The 24,545-nt window shown below is 37.6% G+C and overlaps 1 protein-coding gene and 2 non-coding genes across 3 annotated transcripts; 1 reads left to right on the top strand and 2 right to left on the bottom strand.

Annotated features, from left to right (window-relative positions):
* Positions 1–4,115: 4,115 nt before the first annotated feature.
* Positions 4,116–8,534, bottom strand: LOC106351703 (transcription factor PRE4). The gene is made up of 2 exons (XM_013791465.3): positions 5,659–8,534; positions 4,116–5,165 (listed from the first exon to the last, which is right to left on the bottom strand). The coding sequence occupies exons 1-2, from the start codon at positions 5,791–5,793 to the stop codon at positions 5,019–5,021; spliced, it is 282 nt and encodes a 93-aa protein (XP_013646919.1). The 5' UTR covers positions 5,794–8,534; the 3' UTR covers positions 4,116–5,018.
* Positions 8,535–12,332: 3,798 nt separating this feature from the next.
* Positions 12,333–12,439, bottom strand: LOC125584687. Its single transcript, XR_007321597.1, has one exon. It is a non-coding gene; the product is annotated as a small nucleolar RNA R71 (small nucleolar RNA).
* Positions 12,440–20,037: 7,598 nt separating this feature from the next.
* Positions 20,038–20,144, top strand: LOC125584752. The gene has a single exon (XR_007321661.1). It is a non-coding gene; the product is annotated as a small nucleolar RNA R71 (small nucleolar RNA).
* The last annotated feature ends 4,401 nt before the right edge of the window (positions 20,145–24,545 follow it).

Raw genomic sequence — 24,545 nt, 5'->3', positions numbered from 1 at the left:
ACTATACAAGGATTGTAATACGCTTTAGATGTTGTCTCATTAAAACCTTACCAGGAAAACCCAGTGATACAAAACCATGGTGAAGGAAAAATAGTACAACACGTATTACTCCCCCTGTTCTGAACATCACTGAAGGTCTTTCAGTATACGCATCCCAAACTGATGCGTGAGCTTCCTGAACGTGCAAGTCGGAAGTGATTTGGTGAACAGGTCGGCTGAGTTGTCGCTGGAACGCACTTGGACTACTTGGACCTCGCCGGCTTTCTGTAGCTCGTTCGTGAAGAAGAACTTAGGCAATATGTGCTTCGTCTGGTCTCCTTTGATGTAGCCATCCTTAAGCTGAGCAATGCAAGCTGCATTATCCTCATACATCACGGTTGGTGCGTCTTTGCCTTCAGTCATCCCACAATCGACTCGGATATGGTTGGTCATGGACCGTAACCATACAGACTCGCGGCTGGCCTCGTGAATAGCCAAGATTTCCGAGTGGTTTGATGAAGTGGTCGCGATCGTCTGCTTCATGGAACGCCATGATATGGCTGTACCACCATGAGTAAAGACGTAGCCGGTCTGTGATCGAGCATTGTGAGGATCCGAGAGATAACCTGCATAAGCAAAGCCAACTAAACCTTCTTTGTTATGGAAAGTTTAAAATAAACCCAAGTCTTTCGTTCCTTGCAGGTAACGAAGAACATGTTTAATCCCGTTCCAGTGCCTTGGGGTCGGACAAGAGCTAAACCTAGACAGTAGGTTCACGGCAAAACATATGTCTGGCCGAGTGTGGCTGGCCAGATACATTGAAGCTCCTATCGCACTGAGATATGGCACTTCGGGACCAAGGACATCTTCATCGCCCATCTTAGGACGGAATGGATCAGTGTCCAAGCCGAGGGACCTCACGACCATGGGGCTAGACAATGGGTGAGACTCGTCCATATTGAATCTCTTGAGTACCTTTTCTGTATATGACATTTGATGCACAAGGATTCCATCTCTTATGTACTCAAGCTGTAATCCCAAACAAAACTTTGGTTTTCCAAGATCTTTCATCTCGAATTCTTTCTTAAGATATTCAACTGTTTGAGAGATTTATCCAGAGGTTCCTAGGATATTCAAATCATCAACATACACTGCTATAATCACAAAGCCCTGGCCGAATTTCTTTATATAGATACAAGGGCTGATCGGATTCTTGTATCCTTCTCTCTCTAGGTACTCACTTAGCCTATTGTACCACATTCGACCTGATTGTTTCAATCCATAAAGTGACTTATTCAACTTTATACAGTGTTGTTCTCGAGTACTCGATTTGTTTTTCAACTCTATACCCTCTGGTACTTTCATATAAATCTCATTATCCAGTGGCCCATATAAGTATGCAGTTACAACATCTATTAACCGCAAGTCTAAGCTTTCTCTTATAGCTAGACTTATTAGGAATCTAAAAGTAGTAGCATCCACCACAGGGAAGTACGTCTCCTCATAATTTATTCATGGTCTCTGTGAGAATCCTTGGGCAACAAGCCGTGCTTTATATCTAACGACGTCATCGTGTTCGTTTCTTTTTCTCACAAAGACCCACTTATAGCCGACTGGTTTAACATCATATGGTGTCCAGACTATTGGTCCAAAGACATCTTTCTTCTTTAAAGAGTTAAACTCCACGTTTATAGCTTCTTTCCATTTGATCCAATCTGATCGTTGAGTGCACTTATAAATAGACGTGGGTTCATGATCCTCATTATCATCCATGATTTCAAGTGCTACATTGCATGCAAATATATCATCAATGTTGACATTCTTTATGTTCCATTGTATCCCAGACAAGACATAATTTATTGAGATCTCATTATTATCAGGACCTTCAGTACCTTGGATCTTGGCATCCCAAGAAACATGATTAGATACATCAGGGCCGGCGCATCTAAGATCTTATGATCGACGCGATCACTATTAGGGTTTTGGGATCGGCCGCGGCTAAGTCTCGGGATTTAGGGACGGCCGCGGTCGTGTGTAGGGTTTCAACAACCTCGGTTTGATTATCTGCACCTTTCTTAGTTTTCCGAGGGTTCTTATCTTTGGAACCTATTGGTCTACCACGTTTCAAACGTTGTCTAGACAGCTGGTATATATGACTTAGTCACTCTTTTCGGGTCATCAAAGGAATCTGGCAATTGATTAGCTAGATTTTGTAAATGTATTATCTTTTGGACTTCGAAATCACATTCCTGAATCCGAGAATCTTGCCAAAATAAGGATGTTTGATTCCATGTAATCTCTTTTACCAGATTATTGCTATCCCCCCCTAATGTTGGATGTTCGGATTCATCAAAGTGACAATCCGCATACCTGGCCTTAAATAAATCACTCGTAGTTGGCTCAAGGTATTATAATCGTGGGGGAATCATATCCAACATATATCCCCATCCTCCTTTGAGGTCCTATCTCTGTTCTCTGTGGTGGTGCAATTGGAACATAAACGGCACAGCCAAATGTCTTAAGATGGGATATGTCTGGCTCATGACCCGTAAGCAATTGTAATGGGGAATATCTATGTTTACTAGACGGTCTTATACGAATCAGTTCGGCCGCGTGCAAGACCACATGTCCCCAAGCTGTGGCCGGAAGCTTAGACCTCATAAGCAATGGTCTAGCTATGAGCTGAATTCGTTTTATGAATGATTCGGCCAAGCCGTTCTGAGGATGTACATGTGCCACGGAGTGTTCCACACTTACCACCATGGACATACAGTAATCATTAAACGCTTGGGACGTGAACTCACCATCATTATCAAGACGTATAGTCTTTAAAGGACTTTCTTATAGCCTTGGCCGATCTCTATGATCTGAAGGAACTCTTTGTTTCCTTCGCCCTTAGTCTCAATATGAAAACCATTCATTCAAATGTCTTAAAGCTTAATAGGCTTCTCTTAGAGCTGGGTGAATACAATGCATCAGATATCTCTAGATGCGTACCCTTAGGTAACAGGATGTTAGCCTGGCCGTAGACTTCTATGAGACTGGCTATACCCGGAATGATACTTTAGAGACTTCATATAAAACTTTCATTCATTAATAAAATAAGTTCAAAGTAATCAAAACATGGAAAACACAAAGCAAAGAACACAAAAACATAGATGTCGAATTCAACTTCATTCTTTTAAACAATCTGAAGTTTCATAATCCATAAGATCATCTCGTTCATGATTGAAATCATCTTCACCATCTTAATAAGTCATATGAGCTTCAGGATTCTTCCCTTTCAAACTCTCTTGGTAGAGGTCAACGAGATGTTTGGGAATCCTATATGTCTTAGCCCAATGATTACCCATACCACATCTATGGCACACGAATTTGGTCGAGTTTTGTGGCTTGAAAAATGTACCATGGCCTCGGCCATGTCCACGGCCTCCATAGGAGCCACGACCATATGAGTTGCCTCGGCCTCGACTAAACGAGTTTCGGTCTTGACCACTACGTCCATGCCATTTTCCACGACCACAGTCGTGTTGGCTATCATTCTGGACATGGTTCGACTCTTTCTTAGCCTCTACGGTCGCATGTGTCTCACGTATTAGGTTTGTTCCAGGAGGTCTCAATTCACTGTTTCTCATCAACAGTTCATTGTTCTGCTCAGCGAGCAAGAGACAAGAGATCAGATTAGCATAAGTTGTGAAGCCCTTCTCACGGTACTGTTTTTGTAACAGCACATTGCTTGTGTGGAAGGTGGAAAAGGTTTTCTCAAGCATATCCTTATCCGTTATATCCTCACCACACAGTTTAAACAGGGCCGAGTTATACTCGTCCACGGACTTGAAGTCCTGGATTATGACATTCCTCCAATCATACATAGCCTTTGGTAATAACATCGTTCTCTGGTGATCATCTCTTGTTTTCAACTCTGTCCAAAGGTCTAGAGGATTCTCAATAGTCAAATACTGATCTTTGAGACTCTCAATAAGATGATGGCGTATAATCAATATCGCACTGTATCTATCTTTCTCACTTGCATTATTGCCCTCGGTGATACATTCACCGAGTCCCTTAAATTTTAAGATGATCTTAGCATCAAGTGCCCATTGCAAGTAATTATCTCCAGAGAGACTTAGGACAGCAAAATCCAAGTTGTTGATTTTCGACATCTGAAATCATATGTTTCATAATTAGATTTAAAAGTGTTCAAGCGAATGCAATCAATATGCTTAAGCAATCTGGATTCTAGGTATGATGCAAATAGGTCATTCGTATATGATGCATACATGTTCAATCTTAGCATTCAGATTCTATATGCTATCAGTTCGTACTATTATGCATGCATGATGCAAACAAGCCGCACGGCTACAATCTTAGCAAACGGTTTCAATGCAATCAATACAATGGTCATTCGTTTTCAATCTTAGCAAACGATTTTCTAAGAGTTCAATATGTAATTGCAATCAAACAGTCGAGCAATGCATCAATTAGGGTTCATTCGAGAATGTATGAAAATTATCAATACTAGCCGGATCATTATCAAGACGAGAATGCATAAATCATTTAACCTAGCAAGCAATTTCTATTTCAATTCAAGCATTCGGAATTACACCGTCATAGAATAATGGAAAGACTAGATAAAGAAAATACAAATATGGAAAGAGTACAAATCATAGACTCTCTCTCTTCTAGCATTGGGCCGGTTATAAACCGGACCGGTTATGGACATCCACGATATGATTTATAACAATATATATATTCTCTTGTTATATATATATTCTCTTGTTATATACATATTCTTGATGTCTGACGAAAAGGACAATTCTGAGAAACTTGTTTGCCTTAAATAATGTGAACATAAATCCAACCAGTTGCTTCGTAGTTCGTTCAACAACTGACAAAGAAAACCCTAAATAGAAAAAAAAACATTATAGACGAGAGAACTCAAAGGCCAGAATGATCATCACTTAAAAATACAATAACACGGTGATTATTACAACTGAGAAAGACAGTTTATAGAAAAAAGAACTCTGTGATTCATTGCACTACATAAGCAAACTTCGGATGAGCGCAGCTTGAGCTGAATCAGTTGATTCCAAAAGTTGAGATAATCTTTCACTAAGATCATCCACTTCTTTGTTCAAGTTTCTTATGTAAGTACATGTCTCTTGTAATACCTTCGATGCTGAAACCTGAAATGTAACAAAATTGTGTTATCATATTTACCCCTTCTAACTTTTTTTACTAAACAGTGAGTTTATAAAATAGTTTATAAGAAAATCACGAATTATCCAAAATAATTAAATCATTTTTGTAAGGTAAATATAATTTTCTCACTGAGTATACCAAGTTTAAAAAAGGTGAGAAGTCCTCACGAATTCACGGTATTTAAGATTAGGTATGCATGTTTGTGTGTGTGTTTAAACCATTTTTATAGTTTAAAAGTTAGTATATCTGCTTTTCTTGTTTGATTCTGCATATAATCAAACTCCGAGACTTTGCTATTCTATGGTTGTAATTTACTAAAGGCTCTAATTTGAATGCAATATGTAGATATACAAGTAAAAATTATACTGTTCACTTTCGTTTGATGGAGAAAAATTAGAGTAAATAAAGAAAGAATAAAAACAATATAATCATTGAAAATAAATAATTTTGAATGAAGAACTGGTTCGATCATTGTACCTTTCCAGAGCGTCTGTGGTTGTTACCAAGTTCGGGGAGAAGACGATGAAGCTGGAGGACAAGATCGTTGATTTGGTCTTCGCTAATCATGGAAGCTCCGGTTTGTCTTGATGACCGTGACCTTCGGCTAGACATAATTATGTATGTAATATGGAAGAGATTTATAAATCTTAGGGTTTATTGATCTTGATCAATGTAGATATGTGAGAGGAACTGTGTAAGCTTTTTGGTGTATACTATTTATATTATCAGAGCAGGAGAAAGAGAGAGAAATGAATAATATAGAAGTGGAAGGGAGTGCAACTCAAAGAATACACATGAACGGTTTCAACTTGTGTTTAAATAGAAGATTATCAAGTTGGCAAAAAAAGAAGAAGATTTTCAACCATTTTGACTCCATAGAATAATTTAATATGAGAAAATACATATATGTTTCTTATCGCATGTTTCCTAAAATTCAAGTGTTAGTTAAAACTCGGCGTTTGTGTTTATTTTAACGGTAAAGAAACATAAAGGGAAGCCCTTTGTCAAAAAATAAAAAGAAACATAAAGGGATTTACATAATTATTTTATTTAATCTTTTCATGGTAGGCAATGTGTTTCATAAAAACAGATTTTTAGCAAAACATATCTTTGTAATTGTCCATAAATTTTGCGATGGAAGTAGTGGTGGTTTTACGGCCAAAACGAATTCCACCGCTAATCGAACTATATAATAAGTGAATATTCATTTAACAAAAAATATTAAATATCCTATCTAAATATATAGTTTCTGTTCCGAGGTGATTTTAATCGACAAAATTTGTAATGAAAAACTGTTATTTTATTGGCAATTAGCAACACAATTTGTTTAGCGATTGATATTTTTTTGTCTTGCTAGGTTCACTTTTTTAATTTTTTTATCCTATCGGTTATCAAGTGAGTTTTTGGAAGAATCACATTTAATGTTATAGAGTGAGTTGAATATTCAACTATCTAATCTGATTTAGAATGTCTTCAGACTAATTTCAAAGATAAATCATCTGTTACTGGATTAATATATAAATTGCTTGCCAAAGTCCAAGCTGTCAAATTTCAGCAACTTTATTCATAGGAAAAATCGAATTCAGTACAAAAGTATTTATTTCGTATCCCAAATTACCACTTATCTACCAGCAAATTTTTTAAAATTATTAGGGAAAATGTTGCCACTTTATCTGACTAAATAATAATATTACTATTCAGTTAAATTGAACATGATTTCTTTTGCTATTCAAATTCTCATGTTTCCCTATATCACTAACGTGCCGTCACCATTCAGAATAAGAAAATAAATAATATTTGAAAAATAAATAACATTAGAAGGTGGTGAATGTTTGATTGTGTAGGCGAATTCCTTTTTTGGTCACGAGTATAGGAGGATACGAATGTTAAAACTGAACACTTAACAGATAAAAGAAATATGCACGATACTAAATTATTAACCTTTTTGAAAAAAGTAAATTATCAGCTTGTTCATATATTGCCACACATATATTGGCATATTTGCTTAATTTCTGGAATCAATGATGATAAAAAAATATCGGTATTGTTTTTAATAATTATGGCTAGGTGTCTGATTGAAAGTAACATCAATAAAAACATCAAGTTTGCTACAAATCCATCTTCAGAGAAAAACTAAACTAATAAATGAATTTGAAATGGTTTCAAAAAAAAAATTCGAAATAGATAGTTACGAGTATAATTAATTATTATATATAGTCAAACTCAAGGACTCTCAGTTCACGAGTGAGTCTTGAAACATAACTGATAACATGTAACACCCCACGAAATATATAGAGATTAATCAATTACCTGCTGATTATTTCTCTGGTGGGGGTTAATTAAAGATTAATCAATTAACTTGACAAGAAATGTTACATATGCTAATGTATGCATGAATGGACAGACCAACATGCAAATATAATCAATAGGTTTTGTTTTATTTGAAACGAAACTAGATTTATAATATCGGTATTTTTTTTCTATTTTGAGTGTTCCTTGATTAGTTAGTTTGTTTTTGGTTTCTCTTTCACTCGTATTTTTTATATCATATCATCTACATCAATCAGTTGGTAATTAGAAATTTGGAATAATCAATCAAACATTCTTTTATTTTAATTCATGTAGATATGATAATTAAACTATATTTCAAGGATAAAATAATCAATAGAAATGGTCTATAAATTAATTTAATAGTACTACAAACAAACACAAGTATTTTCCGGGTGTAGGTGATCAAATTCTTCCCAACATCTAATTTTGTTTTTTAGGCTACAAAAGCTTCGGTTTTGATGTAATATTTTTCCAAAAGCTTTACATAACACTGACAATCGTATTTACTTATTTTGTACTAATGTTGGAGTGACCTAATCAATTAAAAGAAAGTGTAAAGAAAAAAATAAGTAAAAGAAAGTATTATACGAATGGACTAAGTTTAAGAGCATCTCCAAAAATAAACTATATTTTGAAGTTTCCAAAACTCTATATTTAAAGTTTAAAAGTGTTTTTCTTCAAAAAATTTTTTACCAAACCTGAACTAAATCTCAAATAAGTATTCAGCATACTTTAAGATTCTTATGAGTACCTAAATAAGCATATATTATATAAATAATTAACTCAAATGTTTAGTTTAACATATATTTTTGGTATTGGTCAAACATCAAAGTATTTATGTTTTGACAATTACAATTACTTTGTTTAAACATTGTTGCTTTATTTTAAAGTTTAACTTTCTTTTACGTTTATAAAGTTGGCATTTCTAATTTTAGTTTTTTTATATATTTTTCCTTTTAACGATCATTCCTGAATTAGTGTAAATTATTTAAATTTGCCAAGTTTGTAAACTAAAGTGTGTACTTTTGATTCATAAACAAGTATTAGGATAACCGAAACCTAATGTAGAACTGAACCCAGAGTTAAAACGGGTTCAGTTGAGTTTTTGATGTGTTAATATATATGAACCAAACCCAAAAAACTTGAATAGAATTCAAACCAAACTTAAAAAAATTCAATGAGGGCAAATTTCCTGCCCCTAAAAAACCAAAATCTTATTAAATTTGAACCGAACCGGTTGCGGTAGAACGTCTGATGTTAAGAGTTTTCAAGGCTCCTAAAACAAATGTTGTCATAAGTGAATGTCGAACCAATTCTAAGGGATTCAAAGCACCGAGAATGCAAGTATGTACTTAATTTAAGTGCAACCGATAATTTGGATGGTTTTAAACTACTACTAATAATAGAATGCAATAACAGAACAATAAAACAATAAAAGAAGTGACTTTATTTGGTTATGATAAAAGAGAACTCATAGGTATAGGAATTAGACCTTGGGTGATCAAGTTTCGAACTAAGGATGGCAAATGATCAATTAAACTATCAACCTTAAGCTTAGATACAATCTTAAACAAACTCTATGTCTAGATGAATGTTTATTTACTAACATATTTCAAACATCAAATGTCTTTGGTTGAATAATATGAAAGCAATCATTACTAACAAGTCTATTGGTTATCTTAACACCTTTAACAACAAATGTCTTTGGTAAAGTATATTAAAAGCTTACGAGAGTTGTCTCAGGCATTTCATCAAACACCTTGTGGGTGGGAAATGCCTAAAGATCAACTTTTGAGAGACCAACTCAGAAGATGCATTATGAATACTCTACTAGCAAAGAATAAGAAGGATCTACACTATAACATCCTAGATCTAGCCTAATCACCCTTAATCTTCCTAATCCATGAATTCAAGAGTGGATTACTCACTACTCTTCATGATTCCTCTTAAACTCATATTGGATTTCAGATTAATCATGTAGAGAAATACATATATTAAATTAGAAATCAACAGGATAACATATGATCAAATGAATTAAAGAGATGAACTTTTCAAGAGGTTTTTGGTGGTTTTCTCAAAGATAAAATATAATCTGCCTCCTTCCCTTACAAAAGGTCCTTAAACTTAGGTTTAGAAAGTGTAAAACGTCAAAACAAATGACCAAAAGGTACCTGAAAAATCATAAGTTTCGACTGAGGAAATGACGCACAGAGACTTCGTGGTGTCGCTCCGGGAAGTCGCTTTGGCTTGGGAGCGACCTCAGGTTGTCGCTCTGAGAGGTCGCTCCAAGCCTATTTTTTTTTTCCTCCAAGGTGATGAAAAGGCGAGTGACGTAGGTGGGTCGCTCTGGGTTGGGAACTACCTTATGGTGTCGCTCTGGAAGGTCACTCTGCGATGCTCGACCAGGATGGATATGTCTCTAGTAAATTGATCATAACTCCTTCATTACATCTCCAAATGACTTGAAACCAATTCCACTAGAAAGCTAACTCAATTTGCTGTGTTTCCACAAAATCTTAGCAACAGGAGATTTCTCTAAGGCCTCCATACATGCTCATCTTTCACCCCTTTTTGGATCACAATGCTCCCAAACATCTCAAATCACTCCATGGCACACTCCAACACCTAATAAGGACAATGAATGCAATATGGACTCTAAAGATGTCTAATTCTTAATCTATATGATCAAAATGTACAAGAATTAATGACTAAAATCATGTAATTATACAAGATATTGATATCTTGCATATTTGCATTGTTTTATCCATTCATTCATAAACATTTTCATCATAGAGATTATGATTTAGGCATGTTTAGGTTGCATTTTGCATACATGAATCTCTATTAGGTACTGGAGTGCCACATGGAGTTCTTGGGGACATTTGGATGCATTTGGAGCTCAAAGGAGGTGAAATAGGTGATCATTAAACGAGCAGAGCATGGGAGCGACCTCCCGGAGCGACATCACGAAGTCGCTGTGTCCCACCTCTCAGAGCGACCTTCCTAAAGCGACGCCATGAAGTCACTCGCGTTCTCGTTACTCCGAACCGTCTTAGATGACCCTGGAGCGACCTCTCAGAGCGACCTACCAAGGTCGCTCCCGATCCAGAGCGACCCGTTGGAGCGACACACCAAAGTCGCTCGCGACCTCTCACCCGGAGACACCAAAAATCGGCCTTGGAGCGACTTCCCGGAGCGACACCTGCAAGTCGCTCCGCGTTACTTTGCTGCCGAAAATCACGATTTCCCGAGGACCTTTTTGCAATTTATTTTGGACGTTTTGCACTTGGAAAAACCTATGTTTTAAACACCTTTTGTAGCCACCAGACACATTATCTTTGATCTATTGAGAAATACACAAAAACTCTCTTGAGAAGTTCATCTCTTGGATTTTGATTGTTATGTTCTTGTGTTATTGTTGATTTCTTGTCTATTTCTCTACATGATTAATCTGAAATCCAATATGAGTTTAAGAGGAATCATGGAGATTAGTGAGTAATCACCTTTTGAATTCATGGGTTAGGGAGATTAAGGGTGATTAGGTTAGTTCTAGGATGTTTTAGTGTAGATCATTCTTGTTCCTTGCTAGTAGAGTATTCCTAATGCATCTTCTGAGTTGGCCACTCAAAAGTTGATCAATGGGCATTTCCCACCCGAAAGGTGTTTGATGAAATGCCTGAGACAACTCTCCTAGGCTTTTAGTATACTTTGCCAAAGACATTTGTTGTTAAAGGTGCTAAGATAGCTAATAGACTTGTTAGTAATGATTGCTTTCATATTATTCAACCAAAGACATTTGATGTTTGAGATATGTTAGCAAATGAGCATTTATCTAGACATAGAGCTTGTTTAGAATTGTGTCTAGGCTTAAGGTCGATAGTTTAATTGATCATTTGTCATCCTTAGTTCGAAACTTGATCACCCAAGGTCTAATCCCTATGCCCATGAGTTCTCTTTTCACTTAGTTAAGAAAGTATCATTCTGTTATTGCTTTCTAATTTTAGTCATAGCTTAAAACCCATCTAAATCATTGGTTGCACTTAGATTAAGTGAGTACTTGCATTCTCAGTGCTTTGATATCCCTCAGAACTGGTTCGACAATCACTATACTACAACATTTGTCTTAGGAGCCTTGAAAACTCCTAACATCAAATTGGCGCCGTTGCCAAATTCTGAGTAGATTTGAACATTGAGATTTAGTCACTTACTTGAGACTAAGTCATTTTTATTTTCTTTTGTTACTGATCCTTCTTCTTCACCTACCTTTAACTTTCAGGTGTATGAACTTGAGGAGCAGGGGTCCAACAAACCTAGTTCCAATAGTAGCAGACATCAGAGCTTTAGAGAGGGAGTGTGTTCGAGCTAGAAGAGAAGAAGAACAACAAGCCCACTTGCAGCGATTGGATATTGATATGGCAGATCCACCGCAAGGGGCAGAACACCAACCGCGGGCAGCTCGACCCATTGGTACTTATGACTGGCCCAACATTCTTGGTCATAGACTAGGAATCCGAGCACCGGCTGTGGCAGCCAACAACTTTGAGGTCAAGTCAGGACTCCTCAACGTGATCGAGAACAACAAGTATCATGGCTTAGCTCTAGAGGACCCATTTGACCACTTGGACAGGTTCGACAGCTACTGTGGGTTGTCAAAAACCAATGGTGTGTCAGAGGATGCCTTAAAGCTGAAGTTATTCCCTTTTTCTTTGGGGGATAAGGCACTTCAGTGGGAGAAGTCTCTACCCAGCGATTCTATCACCACTTGGGATGACTGCAAGAGAGCATTCTTGGAGAAATTCTTCTCATCCTCAAGAACTGCTAAGCTGAGAAATGAGATCTCCAGTTTCCAACAGAAGAACTTGGAAGGATTCAGTGAAGCCTGGGAGAGATTCAAGGGCTACCAAGCTCAGTGCCCACACCATGGTTTCTCTAAGGAGAGCTTGCTGAGCACATTCTACCGTGGCGCTCTTCCTAAGTACAGGGCCAGACTGGATACAACTAGCAATGGGTTCTTCTTGGGGAGAACTGAGGAAGATGCAGAGGAGCTGGTTGACAACATGGTAAAGAGTGATGCAGTCTACAGTGGAGACCACGACAGAAGCAGTCGAACAGATGATAAGCAGACGAGGAAGGAGTTGAAAGCTCTACAGGATAAGATAGACATCCTCCTTGCTGATAAAGCCACACAAGAGCAGCTGAAGTTTGTTGGTAACTCCAAGCAGGACGATCCACCTGTTATCCATGAGGTTGAGGGTTTGGAAGGTCAGGAAGAGCTGTGTTTCATCAACAACAATGGTAGCTGGTACAAAAAAGAGCCCAACTTTCAGTACAACAACTACCAACAGAAATCCTATCCCAACAACCAACAGAGTGGTTATCCGCCTTGATAACCAGCAAGGCAGCTATCAACCTCCGCAAAATCCCTCATCTGGTTCCTCTGCTCCTCAAGAGAGCAGCACTGACACCCTGCTGAAACAAATCTTGGAGTCTCAGACTAGAAGTGAGAAGCATGTTGGTTATGAGTTGAAGAACCTTCATTCCAAGATTGATGGGAGCTACAGTGAGCTCAACAACAAGTTCTCACATCTTGCTTCTACAGTCAAGAATTTAGAGAATCAGTTTGCTTCCATGAACACTCACCAGACTCGCCAGCAAGGATCCCTACCTGAAAAATCTGACCAAAACCCCAAGGAGGCCAAAGCTATCACCCTCAGGAGTGGTAAGCAGTTACCTCCTACAACCCTCACCAAGGATGCTGAGAAAGTTGGTGAGGAGGTGGCCATCAACTTAGATGATGAAGTGGTGATTGTTGATGAGAAAATCAATGATGAAATCTTGGAGAAGATTGTGGAAGCCAAGGGTAAAGGAAAGGTTGGGGAAGAGAAGAAAGCAGTGAAAGATGGTGAAGTTCTTGCTCCAGCAAGTGAGAATTCTTTTGTTCCTCCTCCCTATGAACCCAAACTACCATTCCCTGGTAGATTCAAGAGGCAACTGCTAGAGAAGTACAAGGCTTTGTTTGACAAGCAAATGAGTGAAGCTCAGGTTGCAATGCCCATCATCGATGCTTTCATGTTGATTCCTCAATACAACAAGTTCCTGAAAGATGCTGTAGCTGCAAAGAAAAAGGAAATGGAAAGCATGATGATTCTTACCCATGAGTGCAGTGCCATCATCCAAAGGCTTGATGTTCCAGAGAAGTTAGAGGATCCAGGATGCTTCACACTACCTTGTGCTCTTGGACCTATGATATTTGAGAAATGTCTCTGCGATTTGGGAGCTAGTGTCAGCGTGATGCCTTTGTCTGTTGCAAAGAAGCTTGGATTCACTCAGTACAAGAAGTGTAAACTCTCTCTGGTGTTAGCTGATCGTTCAGTGAAGTACCATGTGGGCATCTTAGAGGACCTACCTGTGAAGATTGGAAAATATGAGATACCTACAGATTTTGTGGTGCTTGAGATGGGTGAGGAGGCTCAAGACCCATTGATTCTTGGAAGGCCATTCTTAGCTACAGCAGGAGCAATTGTTAAGGTGAAAGAGGGCACGATTGATCTCCATTTGGGTAAAGGGCATGTTCTACACTTTGACATCAAGGAGAAAATGAAGAAACCAACTGTGTTCGGGCAAGCCTTCTACATTGAAGAGATGGGCACTCTTACTGATGAGCACCTTGAAGAGTTACCACCTGAGGACGACGAGGAAGGGGCATCTCCCTCTACTCATTCTCCATAGATGGTAACCCACCACTTTCCCTTGTATATACCATTTCATTTTTGCATATTAGCTTTCTCTTTTGGGTATCTCTCTCTACTTGACAACACAGAGACTGTGTCATTTAAGTTTGGGGGAGGTACCAAGTATTTGATCATGTTTGCTTTGATGTTGTTTCATTGAGTCATGCATTGCATACCTATTTGCATATATAAAAAAAAAATCATTTAGTTTGCATCATTTGCATTTCTAGGAGAGTCTAGAGCATATAGGTTGCATTCACTTGTATTGGGAGCAATGATTTTAAATGCCTTGTAAAGAACACTACGTTGCACCTGAGTAGCTTTTGCACCTCTCAAAAAGACTTGTATGTTTCGAGCCTTGAAAACTCTTTCTGAAACTTGTTGATTGCTGAAACTCAGTCTTTGAAGCCAACTACAAACCCTATTTGAACTGAATGAACTTAATGCTTCTTGCTCATGGTCCCTTGTGTACTGAGTCATGGCTATACACACTTGAGTTGTCACATCCTTTATGCCAATCTTATTTTGACAAACTCTAGTGGTAGACCACTCCCAAAACCCTTCCCTCCTTTTAAGCTTTCATTGTTTGATGAGTGAGACCTTCTCCAGAAAGTCTAACATGTGCATATGTTGAGAGTATCGGGAACGACAATTCTTGATCTTCATTCTTGCTAGATTGGGCATTCTATTGTCTAGCTATAGGTGGGGGGTGAGTGTAGTGATTATGATTTGGGAGCAATGAAAAAGGAAAAGAAATGACTCTTTGTGTTTAAGTGAATTGTCTTATTGGGATAGGTAGAAAAACCTCTAGCTCAAGTTATGAAAAGTCTTGGCCCCCATCTAAAAAAAAAAAAAAAATTAAAAAAATATATATATATATATATAAAAAAAAAAAAAAGGACTAGCAAAGTTGTTAGGAGCTAAGAAATGTTTTGAGGTTGTGAAAAATCCCTTGTAGATTTCAAAGAGAAAGAGTTGATGTTCTTAGGATCTTTTGGTGAGAGGTGTGAGTTGGTTTTGACATTGGGAAATGATTGTGTGATTTGTATGTTTGGGAAAATGGTAGAACAATGGAGATTGAGCATTGTATGCATGAGTTGGTCCCTTTCTTAGATATATTATGTGCAATGTCAAGGCTACTTGTTTCGAGAGTAAACCACCTTAAAGATCGTATATCTTGAACCTCTTGACTCTCTTAAATAAAAGCCTTCCCCTACCCAACCAAATGATTTAGACCAATTGACCATTTGCAAGAATCAACCTGATGTTTTGTGCTTAATGAATGTGAGAGTTGGTTGATTTGAATGTGTGGATGCTTGATGATGAATGTAAGGGCAAAAAGAGTTGAGATAGGCCTAGAGAAGCTAGAGTGTAATAAGAGAGTGTGCTCATGTTGGATTAGATGTTGAATTGAGTGCTAGTTGTGTTTCTTTTGGCTAAGAGCTCCCATCTTCAAACCTCTCTCCCTATTAATTCTAGAAAGTTCACTTGTGGACAAGTAAAAGAACAAGTTTGGGGGAGTTGATATCTTGCATATTTGCATTGTTTTATCCATTCATTCATAAACATTTTCATCATAGAGATTAGGATTTAGACATGTTTAGGTTGCATTTTGCATACATGAGTCTCTATTAGGTACTGGAGTGCCACATGGAGTTCTTGGGGACATTTGGATGCATTTGGAGCTCAAAGGAGGTGAAATAGGTGATCATTAAACGAGCAGAGCATGGGAGCGACCTCCCGGAGCGACATCACGAAGTCGCTGTGTCCCACCTCTCAGAGCGACCTTCCTAAAGCGACGCCATGAAGTCGCTCGCGTTCTCGTTACTCCGAACCGTCTTAGATGACCCTGGAGCGACCTCTCAGAGCGACCTACCAAGGTCGCTCCCGATCCAGAGCGACCCGTTGGAGCGACACACCAAAGTCGCTCGCGACCTCTCACCCGGAGACACCAAAAATCGGCCTTGGAGCGACTTCCCGGAGCGACACCTGCAAGTCGACACCTGCAAGTCGCTCCGCGTTACTTTGCTGCCGAAAATCATGATTTCGCGAGGAAATTTTTGCAATTTATTTTGGACGTTTTGCACTTGGAAAAACCTATGTTTTAAACACCTTTTGTAGCCACCAGGCACAATATCTTTGATCTATTGAGAAATACACAAAAACTCTCTTGAGAAGTTCATCTCTTGGATTTTGATTGTTATGTTCTTGTGTTATTGTTGATTTCTTGTCTATTTCTCTACATGATTAATCTGAAATCCAATATGGGTTTAAGATGAATCATGGAGATTAGTGAGTAATCACCTTTTGAATTCATGGGTTAGGGAGATTAAGGGTGATTAGGTTAGTTCTAGGATGTTTTAGTGTAGATCATTCTTGTTCCTTGCTAGTAGAGTATTCCTAATGCACCTTCTGAGCTGACCACCCAAAAGTTGATCAATAGGCATTTCCCACCCGAAAGGTGTTTGATGAAATGCCTGAGACAACTCTCCTACGCTTTTAGTATACTTTGCCAAAGACATTTGTTGTTAAAGGTGCTAAGATAGCTAATAGACTTGTTAGTAATGATTGCTTTCATATTATTCAACCAAAGACATTTGATGTTTGAGATATGTTAGCAAATGAGCATTTATCTAGACATAGAGCTTGCTTAGAATTGTGTCTAGGCTTAAGGTCGATAGTTTGATTGATCATTTGTCATCCTTAGTTCGAAACTTGATCACCTAAGGTCTAATCCCTATGCCCATGAGTTCTCTTTTCCCTTAGTCAAGAAAGTATCATTCTGTTATTGCTTTCTAGTTTTAGCCATAGCTTAAAACCCATCTAAATCATTGGTTGCACTTAGATTAAGTGAGTACTTGCATTCTCAGTGCTTTGATATCCCTCAGAACTGGTTCGACAATCACTATACTACAACATTTGTCTTAGGAGCCTTGAAAACTCCTAACATCAGATATCAACTCTCTTAAACTTGTTCTTTACTTGTCCTCAAGTGAATTTTCAAGAACTCATAGGGAGGAAAGGTTTGAAGGTGGGAGCTCAATGCCAAAAACTTCTTGTTATACTCTAGCTTCTCTAGGCCTATCAATACTCTTATGCCTTTACACAAGCGGCAATGCTCATCAACCAACAAATACCTTCAACCAACTCTCACATTTATTCACACGCACACACACAAGGTGAATTCTTACAAATGAGCACATAATCTCAATCATTTGGCTTGGTGAGTGAAATTGGTCTAATGTGAAGCAAAATGTTTTCAAATGCATATTTTGTGGTGACTCACACTAAAAAATAGGAGCAAGAACATTATGCAAAATTTATCTAAGAAAATGAGCAATTTATGCGTACAATGATTTGCTCTTCAAGGCTCGAAACATGCAAGCTTTTACAAGAGATGGATTCCAGACAAGTACCTTAAGGCATTTTTAATCATTGCTCTCTATGCAAGTGAATGCAACCTATATGCATGTTTCTAGACTCAATCTTAGAGATGCAAGATGCAACTACATGCTTCTTTTTGTGTTTTTCAAAAACTCTTTTTTTTTTTAGTTAATTTTTTTTTGGTTTTTCTATGCAAATATGTATGTACATGCAATGCATGAGACTTAAAATCATCAAAGAAAACATGATCAAATACTTGGTACCTCCCCCAAACTTAGTTCACACAGTCTCTGTGTTAGTAAGTTGAAAGAGATACCTAAAAGAGAGATAAATGCACAGAAAAAACTGGTATATACAATGGAAAAGTGGTGGAGTGGTACCTCAAGTGGAAAGTGGAGAAGAAGGATCCTTCCCACCTTCAAGAGTGATGGTGAGGACCTGAGAGAGAGGCTCTTGAAGCTTGATTGGATCATCTTGGAGTTGATGAGTCCTTATGGCCTTCTTGTCATGAGCAGCCTTTGTGGCTCGACTCACCTCCTCCTTTTTAGCACTTTTCAAGTGCTCATCACACATCTCTTTAGAGGACTCTCCATCAAGACTTTCTTTCTTACTAACAACCACTGCATCCTTGATCTTCTCAATGGAGGGGTCTCCACAAGTGATGGTTCCACAATACTCAACATCTAGTGGAGACTGAATTGGGTAAGAGACAACTTTGTTCACATTGAGGAGTGTGACCTTCTTGTTGGCAAAATCGATGCAAGCACCCCCAGTAGTAAGGAATGGTGTGCCCAGGATCAATGGAACTCTCTTCTCAGTTGCCATCTTCAAGACAGTGAGGTCTATAGGGATGGTGCAAGATCCAGTCTTCAAAGGGAAGTCCTTGATGAGACCAATAGGGGTAGTAGAAGAAGAATCCCCAAACGTGAGAGAGGAAGTATCTAGCTCCATGTGTTCAATCTCAAGACTCTTCACCATCTCCATTGAGATCACATTCACACTTGCACCAGAATCAACAAGAGCATCATCAAAGATGAGCTTACCAAGGGAGCAAGACAAGGTGAACTTCCCTTGGGATTCTAGTTTAGGGAGAGACTTTGGTGTGACTGGTGGATCAAGTTTCAAAGTTGAGATGTTGAGAACCTTTGATACTTCTGCTTGGTGGTCTACAATGTCCTTGATGAGCATCATTTGGATATGAGCCTCACGCATACCCGAGATCGCTGGAAGCTTAAGTCCAATATCACTGAGGTCTTTTCTGAACTTGGAAATCATCTTCTTCTGAGCTTTGGTGAGGACCCTTTGTGGAAATGTGAGCTTGTCATAGGGTGACTGCTCAACCTCAGTGGTGTCCTCCAGCTTGACCTCTTTCAGCTTCTGGTCAGCTCTCTTCGCAACTGGTTTCTCTGCCCTAGGTTCATCTCCCTTCAAAATCTTTGCTTCAACCATTTTGTCAGCTTCCTCCACAATCTTTGTCTCAGTTGTTGCTACAATCAGATGCTCAACCTGTTCAATCTCAGTTCCAAACACCAATCTTTCAATTTCATCTACCTCTTTCTTGTGGTTACTCAATTCAATCCCTGAAGAAGTAGTAGAGAGGACAACATTGCAATACTCCTTGGGATTTTGCTCAGATTTTCCAGGTAGAGACCCTTGCTGGCGATTCTGGTGAGTGGTCATGGAAGCAAACTGGTTTTCCAAAGCCCTGAACTTGTTGTTGAGCTCATTGTAACTTCCATCAATCTTGGAGTGAAGGTTCTTCAACTCATATCCAACCTGTTTCTCACTTCTAGTCAGAGACTCCAAGATCTGTTTCAGTAGAACATCAGTACTGCTTTCCTGAGGAGTAGAGGTAGAAGGATTAGCTTGTTGTTGAAAAGACTGATTCCCTTTGTTAGAGAAACCTAGAGGAGGGTTTTGCTCAGGCTGATAGTTGCTTTGCTGGTTGTTCCTAGGCTGATAACCACTCTGTTGGTTGTTACGATAAGATTTCTGTTGGTAGTTGTTGTACTGAAAGTTGAGCTCTTTCTTGTACCAACTGCCATTGTTGTTGATGAAACACAGCTCTTCTTGACCTTCCAAACCCTCAACCTCATTGACCCCAGGTGGTGCATCTTGGTTTGGGTTACCAACAAAGTGCAGCTGCTCTTGGGTAGCTTTATCACAAATGAGTATGTCTATCTTATCTTGTAGAGCCTTTAGTTCCTTTCTCGTCTGTTTGTCATCAGTTCTACTGCCTCTGTCGCGGTCTCTACAGTAGACTGCGTCACTCTTCACCATGTTGTCAACCAGCTCTTCTGCATCTTCCTCAGTTCTTCCCAAGAAGAACCCATTGCTAGCTGTATCTAATCTGGCTCTGTATTTAGGAAGAGCACCCCTGTAGAATGTGCTCAGCAAGCTTTTCTTAGAGAAACCACGGTGTGGGCATTGAGCTTGGTAGTCCTTGAATCTTTCCCAGGCTTCTCTGAATCCTTCCAAGTTCTTCTGTTGAAAGCTGAAAATCTCATTTCTCAGCTTAGCAGTTCTTGAAGTAGAGAAGAACTTCTTCAAAAATGCTTTCTTGCAGTCATCCCAAGTGGCGATAGAGCCGCTGGGTAGAGACTTCTCCCACTGACGTGCCTTATCCACCAAAGATAAAGGGAATAACTTGATCTTTAAGGCGTCCTTTGACACACCATTGGTTTTTGACAACCCACAGTAGCTGTCGAACCTGTCCAAGTGATCAAATGGGTCCTCTAAAGCCGAGCCATTATACTTGTTGTTCTCGATCACGTTGAGGAGTCCTGATTTGATCTCAAAGTTGTTAGCTGCCACAGCTGGTGCTCGGATTCCCAGTCTATGACCATGAATGTTGGGGCGGTCATAAGTGCCAATGGGTCGAGCTGCTCGCTGTGGGTGTTCTGGCCCTTGCGGTGGATCTGCCATATCAATATCCAATCTCTGCAAGTGATCATGTTGCTCTTATTCTCTTCTCGCTCTAGCACACTCTCTCTCTAAAGCTCTGATGTTTGCAACTCTTGGAACTAGGTTTGATGGACCCCTGCTCCTCAAGTTCATACACCTGAAAGTTAAAGGGAGGTGAAGAAGGAGAATCAGTAACAAAAGAAAATAAAAATGACTTAGTCTCAAGCAAGTGACTAAATCTCATTGTTCAAATCTACTCAGAATTTGGCAACGGCGCCAATTTGATGTTAAGAGTTTTCAAGGCTCCTAAAACAAATGTTGTAATATAAGTGAATATCGAACCAATTCTAAGGGATTCAAAGCACCGAGAATGCAAGTACGTACTTAATCTAAGTGCAACTGATAATTTGGATGGTTTTAAACTACTACTAATAATAGAATGCAATAACAGAACAATAAAACAATAAAAGAAGTGACTTTCTTTGGTTATGATAAAAGAGAACTCATGGGTATAGAAATTAGACCATGGGTGATCAAGTTTCGAACTAAGAATGGCAAATGATCAATCAAACTATCAACCTTAAGCTTAGATACAATCTTAAACAAACTCTATGTCTAGATGAATGTTCATTTACTAACATATTTCAAACATCAAATATCTTTGGTTGAATAATATGAAAGCAATCATTACTAACAAGTCTATTGGATATCTTAACACCTTTAACAACAAATGTCTTTGGTAAAGTATGTTAAAAGCTTAGGAGAGTTGTCTCAGACATTTCATCAAACACCTTGTGGATGGGAAATGCCTAAATATCAACTTTTGAGAGGCCAACTCAGAAGATGCATTATGAATACTCTACTAGCAAGGAATAAGAAGGATCTACACTATAACATCCTAGATCTAGCCTAATCACCCTTAATCTCCCTAACCAATGAATTCAAGAGTGGATTACTCACTACTCTTCATGATTCCTCTTAAACCCATATTGGATTTCAGATTAATCATGTAGAGAAATACAGATAATAGATTAGAAATCAACAGGATAACATATGATCAAATGAATCAAAAAGATGAACTTTTCAAGAGGTTTTTGGTGGTTTTCTCAAAGATAAAAGATAATCTGCCTCCTTCCCTTACAAAAGGTCCTTAAACTTAGGTTTAGAAAGTGTAAAACGTCAAAATAAATGACCAAAAGGTCCCTGAAAAATCATAAGTTTCGACTGAGGAAATGACGCGCAGAGACTTCGTGGTGTCGCTCCGGGAAGTCGCTCTGGCTTGGGAGCGACCTCAGGTAGTCGCTCTGAGAGGTCGCTCCAAGCCTATTTTTTTTTCCTCCAAGGTGATGAAAAGGCGAGTGACGTAGGTGGGCCGCTCTGGGTTGGGAACTACCTTATGGTGTCGCTCTGGAAGGTCACTCTGCGATGCTCGACCAGGATGGATATGCCTCTAGTAAATTGATCATAACTCCTTCATTACATCTCCAAATGACTTGAAACCACTTCCACTAGAAAGCTAACTCAATTTGCTGTGTTTCCACAAAATCTTAGCAACAGAAGATTTCTTTAAGGTCTCCATCCATGCTCCTCTTTCACCCCTTTTTGGATCACAATGCTCCCAAACATCTCAAATCACTCCATGGCACACTCCAACACCTAATAAGGACAATGAATGCAATATGGATTCTAAAGATGCTTAATTCTTAATCTATATGATCAAAATGTACAAGAATTAATGACTAAAATCATGTAATTATACAAGATATTAACGTCCAAACCTAACTTAAATCTAAATATAAGTAGTATTTTTGCCACCACGGTAATTACTAATTAACAAATGTTAACATACCACAACGAAAATACAAATGACATAATGAATTATATGTCAAACTCTGAATATCTGTGTGGCATTTGAAATTTTAAATATAGTAAAATTTTCTTGAAGTATGTTCAATCAAAACTTATGTATTGTCAAATTAGTCTTATTTTCTTGAACGATGAGTAATCATCAATTATATATAAACATATGTTCTTGATTAAAAGAAAACTGGCTAGCCATTATCATTATCTTTTAATAGGTTAGAAACCAAGATACAATACTTATATAAATATGATCAACTAACGTGTATATTAAAATGTGGTAATTTTTTGTACATTCGAAACAGGGTTTCAATGAAAGGAATCCAAATGCTAGTTACCAAGACTTCAAATTATTGCAGGGATGATTACTTCAGAAGGGAGATCGCATACAAATTTGGAAAGGGAGATCGCATACAAATTAATTTGGAAAGGGAGATCGCATACAAATTCTAGTTACCAAGACTTCAAATTATTGCAGGGATGATTATCTTCCAATTTTTCTAAAAAAATTACATAGATATAGATTTCCAAATTTGTAAAAAAAATATTAATTTTTTTACACTATATAGCTTACAGCTTCCCAAATCTCAGGGGCATCCCCGCATGTCAATGGCCATTATTGTTTGGGTTTCAGTTGACACAAATACTTTAGTAGCAAACAATTATAAAACGTACCATGACATCAACTAAACAACCCCATCTTACAACTTGTAGTCTTAGTATTGAAGTCACCTTCCAAATATGTTTTCTTTTTTGTTTTATCATATCATTAATCCGAGGATTAAAAATTGGTACATAAATAATGTATATTATTACAAAGTTCCAAATTGATATTTGTGATTTATTAATCAGTAATTTGTACTATTGCGTGGTCAGCTTGGATCTTGGGCACGTGAAATTATTGGAATATACAGCGAGGAATCACGAGGTACTCTGTTTTTTTTGTGAAAACTCTGTTAATTTCTGTTTTTATTTATTTTAAAGTTCGTTTATATTTTTTTGGTTTAATTAGGGAAAGAGTTGTGTATACATGATGTAATTTCATTAAATTTTATAATTTTCTCACGATATTCAATTTAGTTACCATAATAACATTATATTATTGTATATATATACACACTCAAATTCTTAAGTGTACTTCCTAATGTAGTAATCAAATTTGAAAAATATGTTCTTGCTTTCTATCTTATACCCTAAATTAATAATAAAATGTGTTAATTAAAGACAATACTCTTGTTTCTGTTACACTTCTTACCGGACACGAACATCCAACTAGTAAATTTTAAAGTTATAAGCAGAAAGATTTAGTCTACAATTCACAATATTTAAAACTATATATTAATATTATTTTATTTTATTAAGTGATGATGATGGTAATAGTTTTAAATTTTTTTATACTGTGAATATTTTCGTTCTACTTGGTTAATCAAAATAGTTATATGTTTTAAGTTTATACGAAAACTCATTGAGTACATTAGCTGATGATTACATTCATCTTTAACTAAGTTAATCATACGTTACTCCGAAACCTTTCAAGTAAGAAGTATATTCATTTTCAACTATTGAGGGGTTTTGTAAGCAAATATATTAGAATTTTGAAAAATATATATAAAAATGTTTTTAAAGCAGGAAAAAATGAAAATGACAATCAAGCCGTCTGTCTATAATTAGTTTTACCACCTTAACCTTTCATCTAAAATTAGTTGTCATTTGTCAGGTGGATCAAGTTTTTTTTTAGGAAAACTCAGGTATGCAATCATACCTAACCAAACACAAAGGTAGCATAAAAAGGTATTTTATAATAGTGTGGAGAAACCCAAGTTGAAGGAGTTATAAACTTTATTAGATTTTAGTACAATGGATTCCAAGAAAGATTACGGAGATCTCTTTGTCATATGGTTTCTGTCTGAATTATTCGCTTCTATGTTATTGTATATAAGATTCAAGCGAAAATATTATTTTATAAATAGTTTCCAACGAATATCATTTTGTAATATCTATATATACAAAAAAAAGTAAGAGGCTCAAGATTTTTTGTTAAAAACATGCAATTCATTTTTTGACATAAACATGAAAGTCTTTAATAGAATTTAATTTAAGCACATATATACACATACATTCGCGTGTACGTCACACTCTTTGCCTTTATGTGAC

This window comes from Brassica napus, chromosome C3, assembly GCF_020379485.1.
Source record: "Brassica napus cultivar Da-Ae chromosome C3, Da-Ae, whole genome shotgun sequence".
NCBI classification, from domain to species: Eukaryota; Viridiplantae; Streptophyta; class Magnoliopsida; order Brassicales; family Brassicaceae; genus Brassica; species Brassica napus.
The sequence above is the reverse complement of the archived record's forward strand: the minus strand, read 5'-3'. Positions and strand labels throughout refer to the sequence as shown.

Coding starts and splice junctions, on each gene's coding strand:
- LOC106351703 (XM_013791465.3), bottom strand. CDS start 5,793: ATGTCTAGCCGAAGGTCACGGTCATCAAGACAAACCGGAGCTTCCATG. Junction 5,166..5,658: donor ACCACAGACGCTCTGGAAAG/GTACAATGATCG, acceptor GTTACATTTCAG/GTTTCAGCATCGAAGGTATT.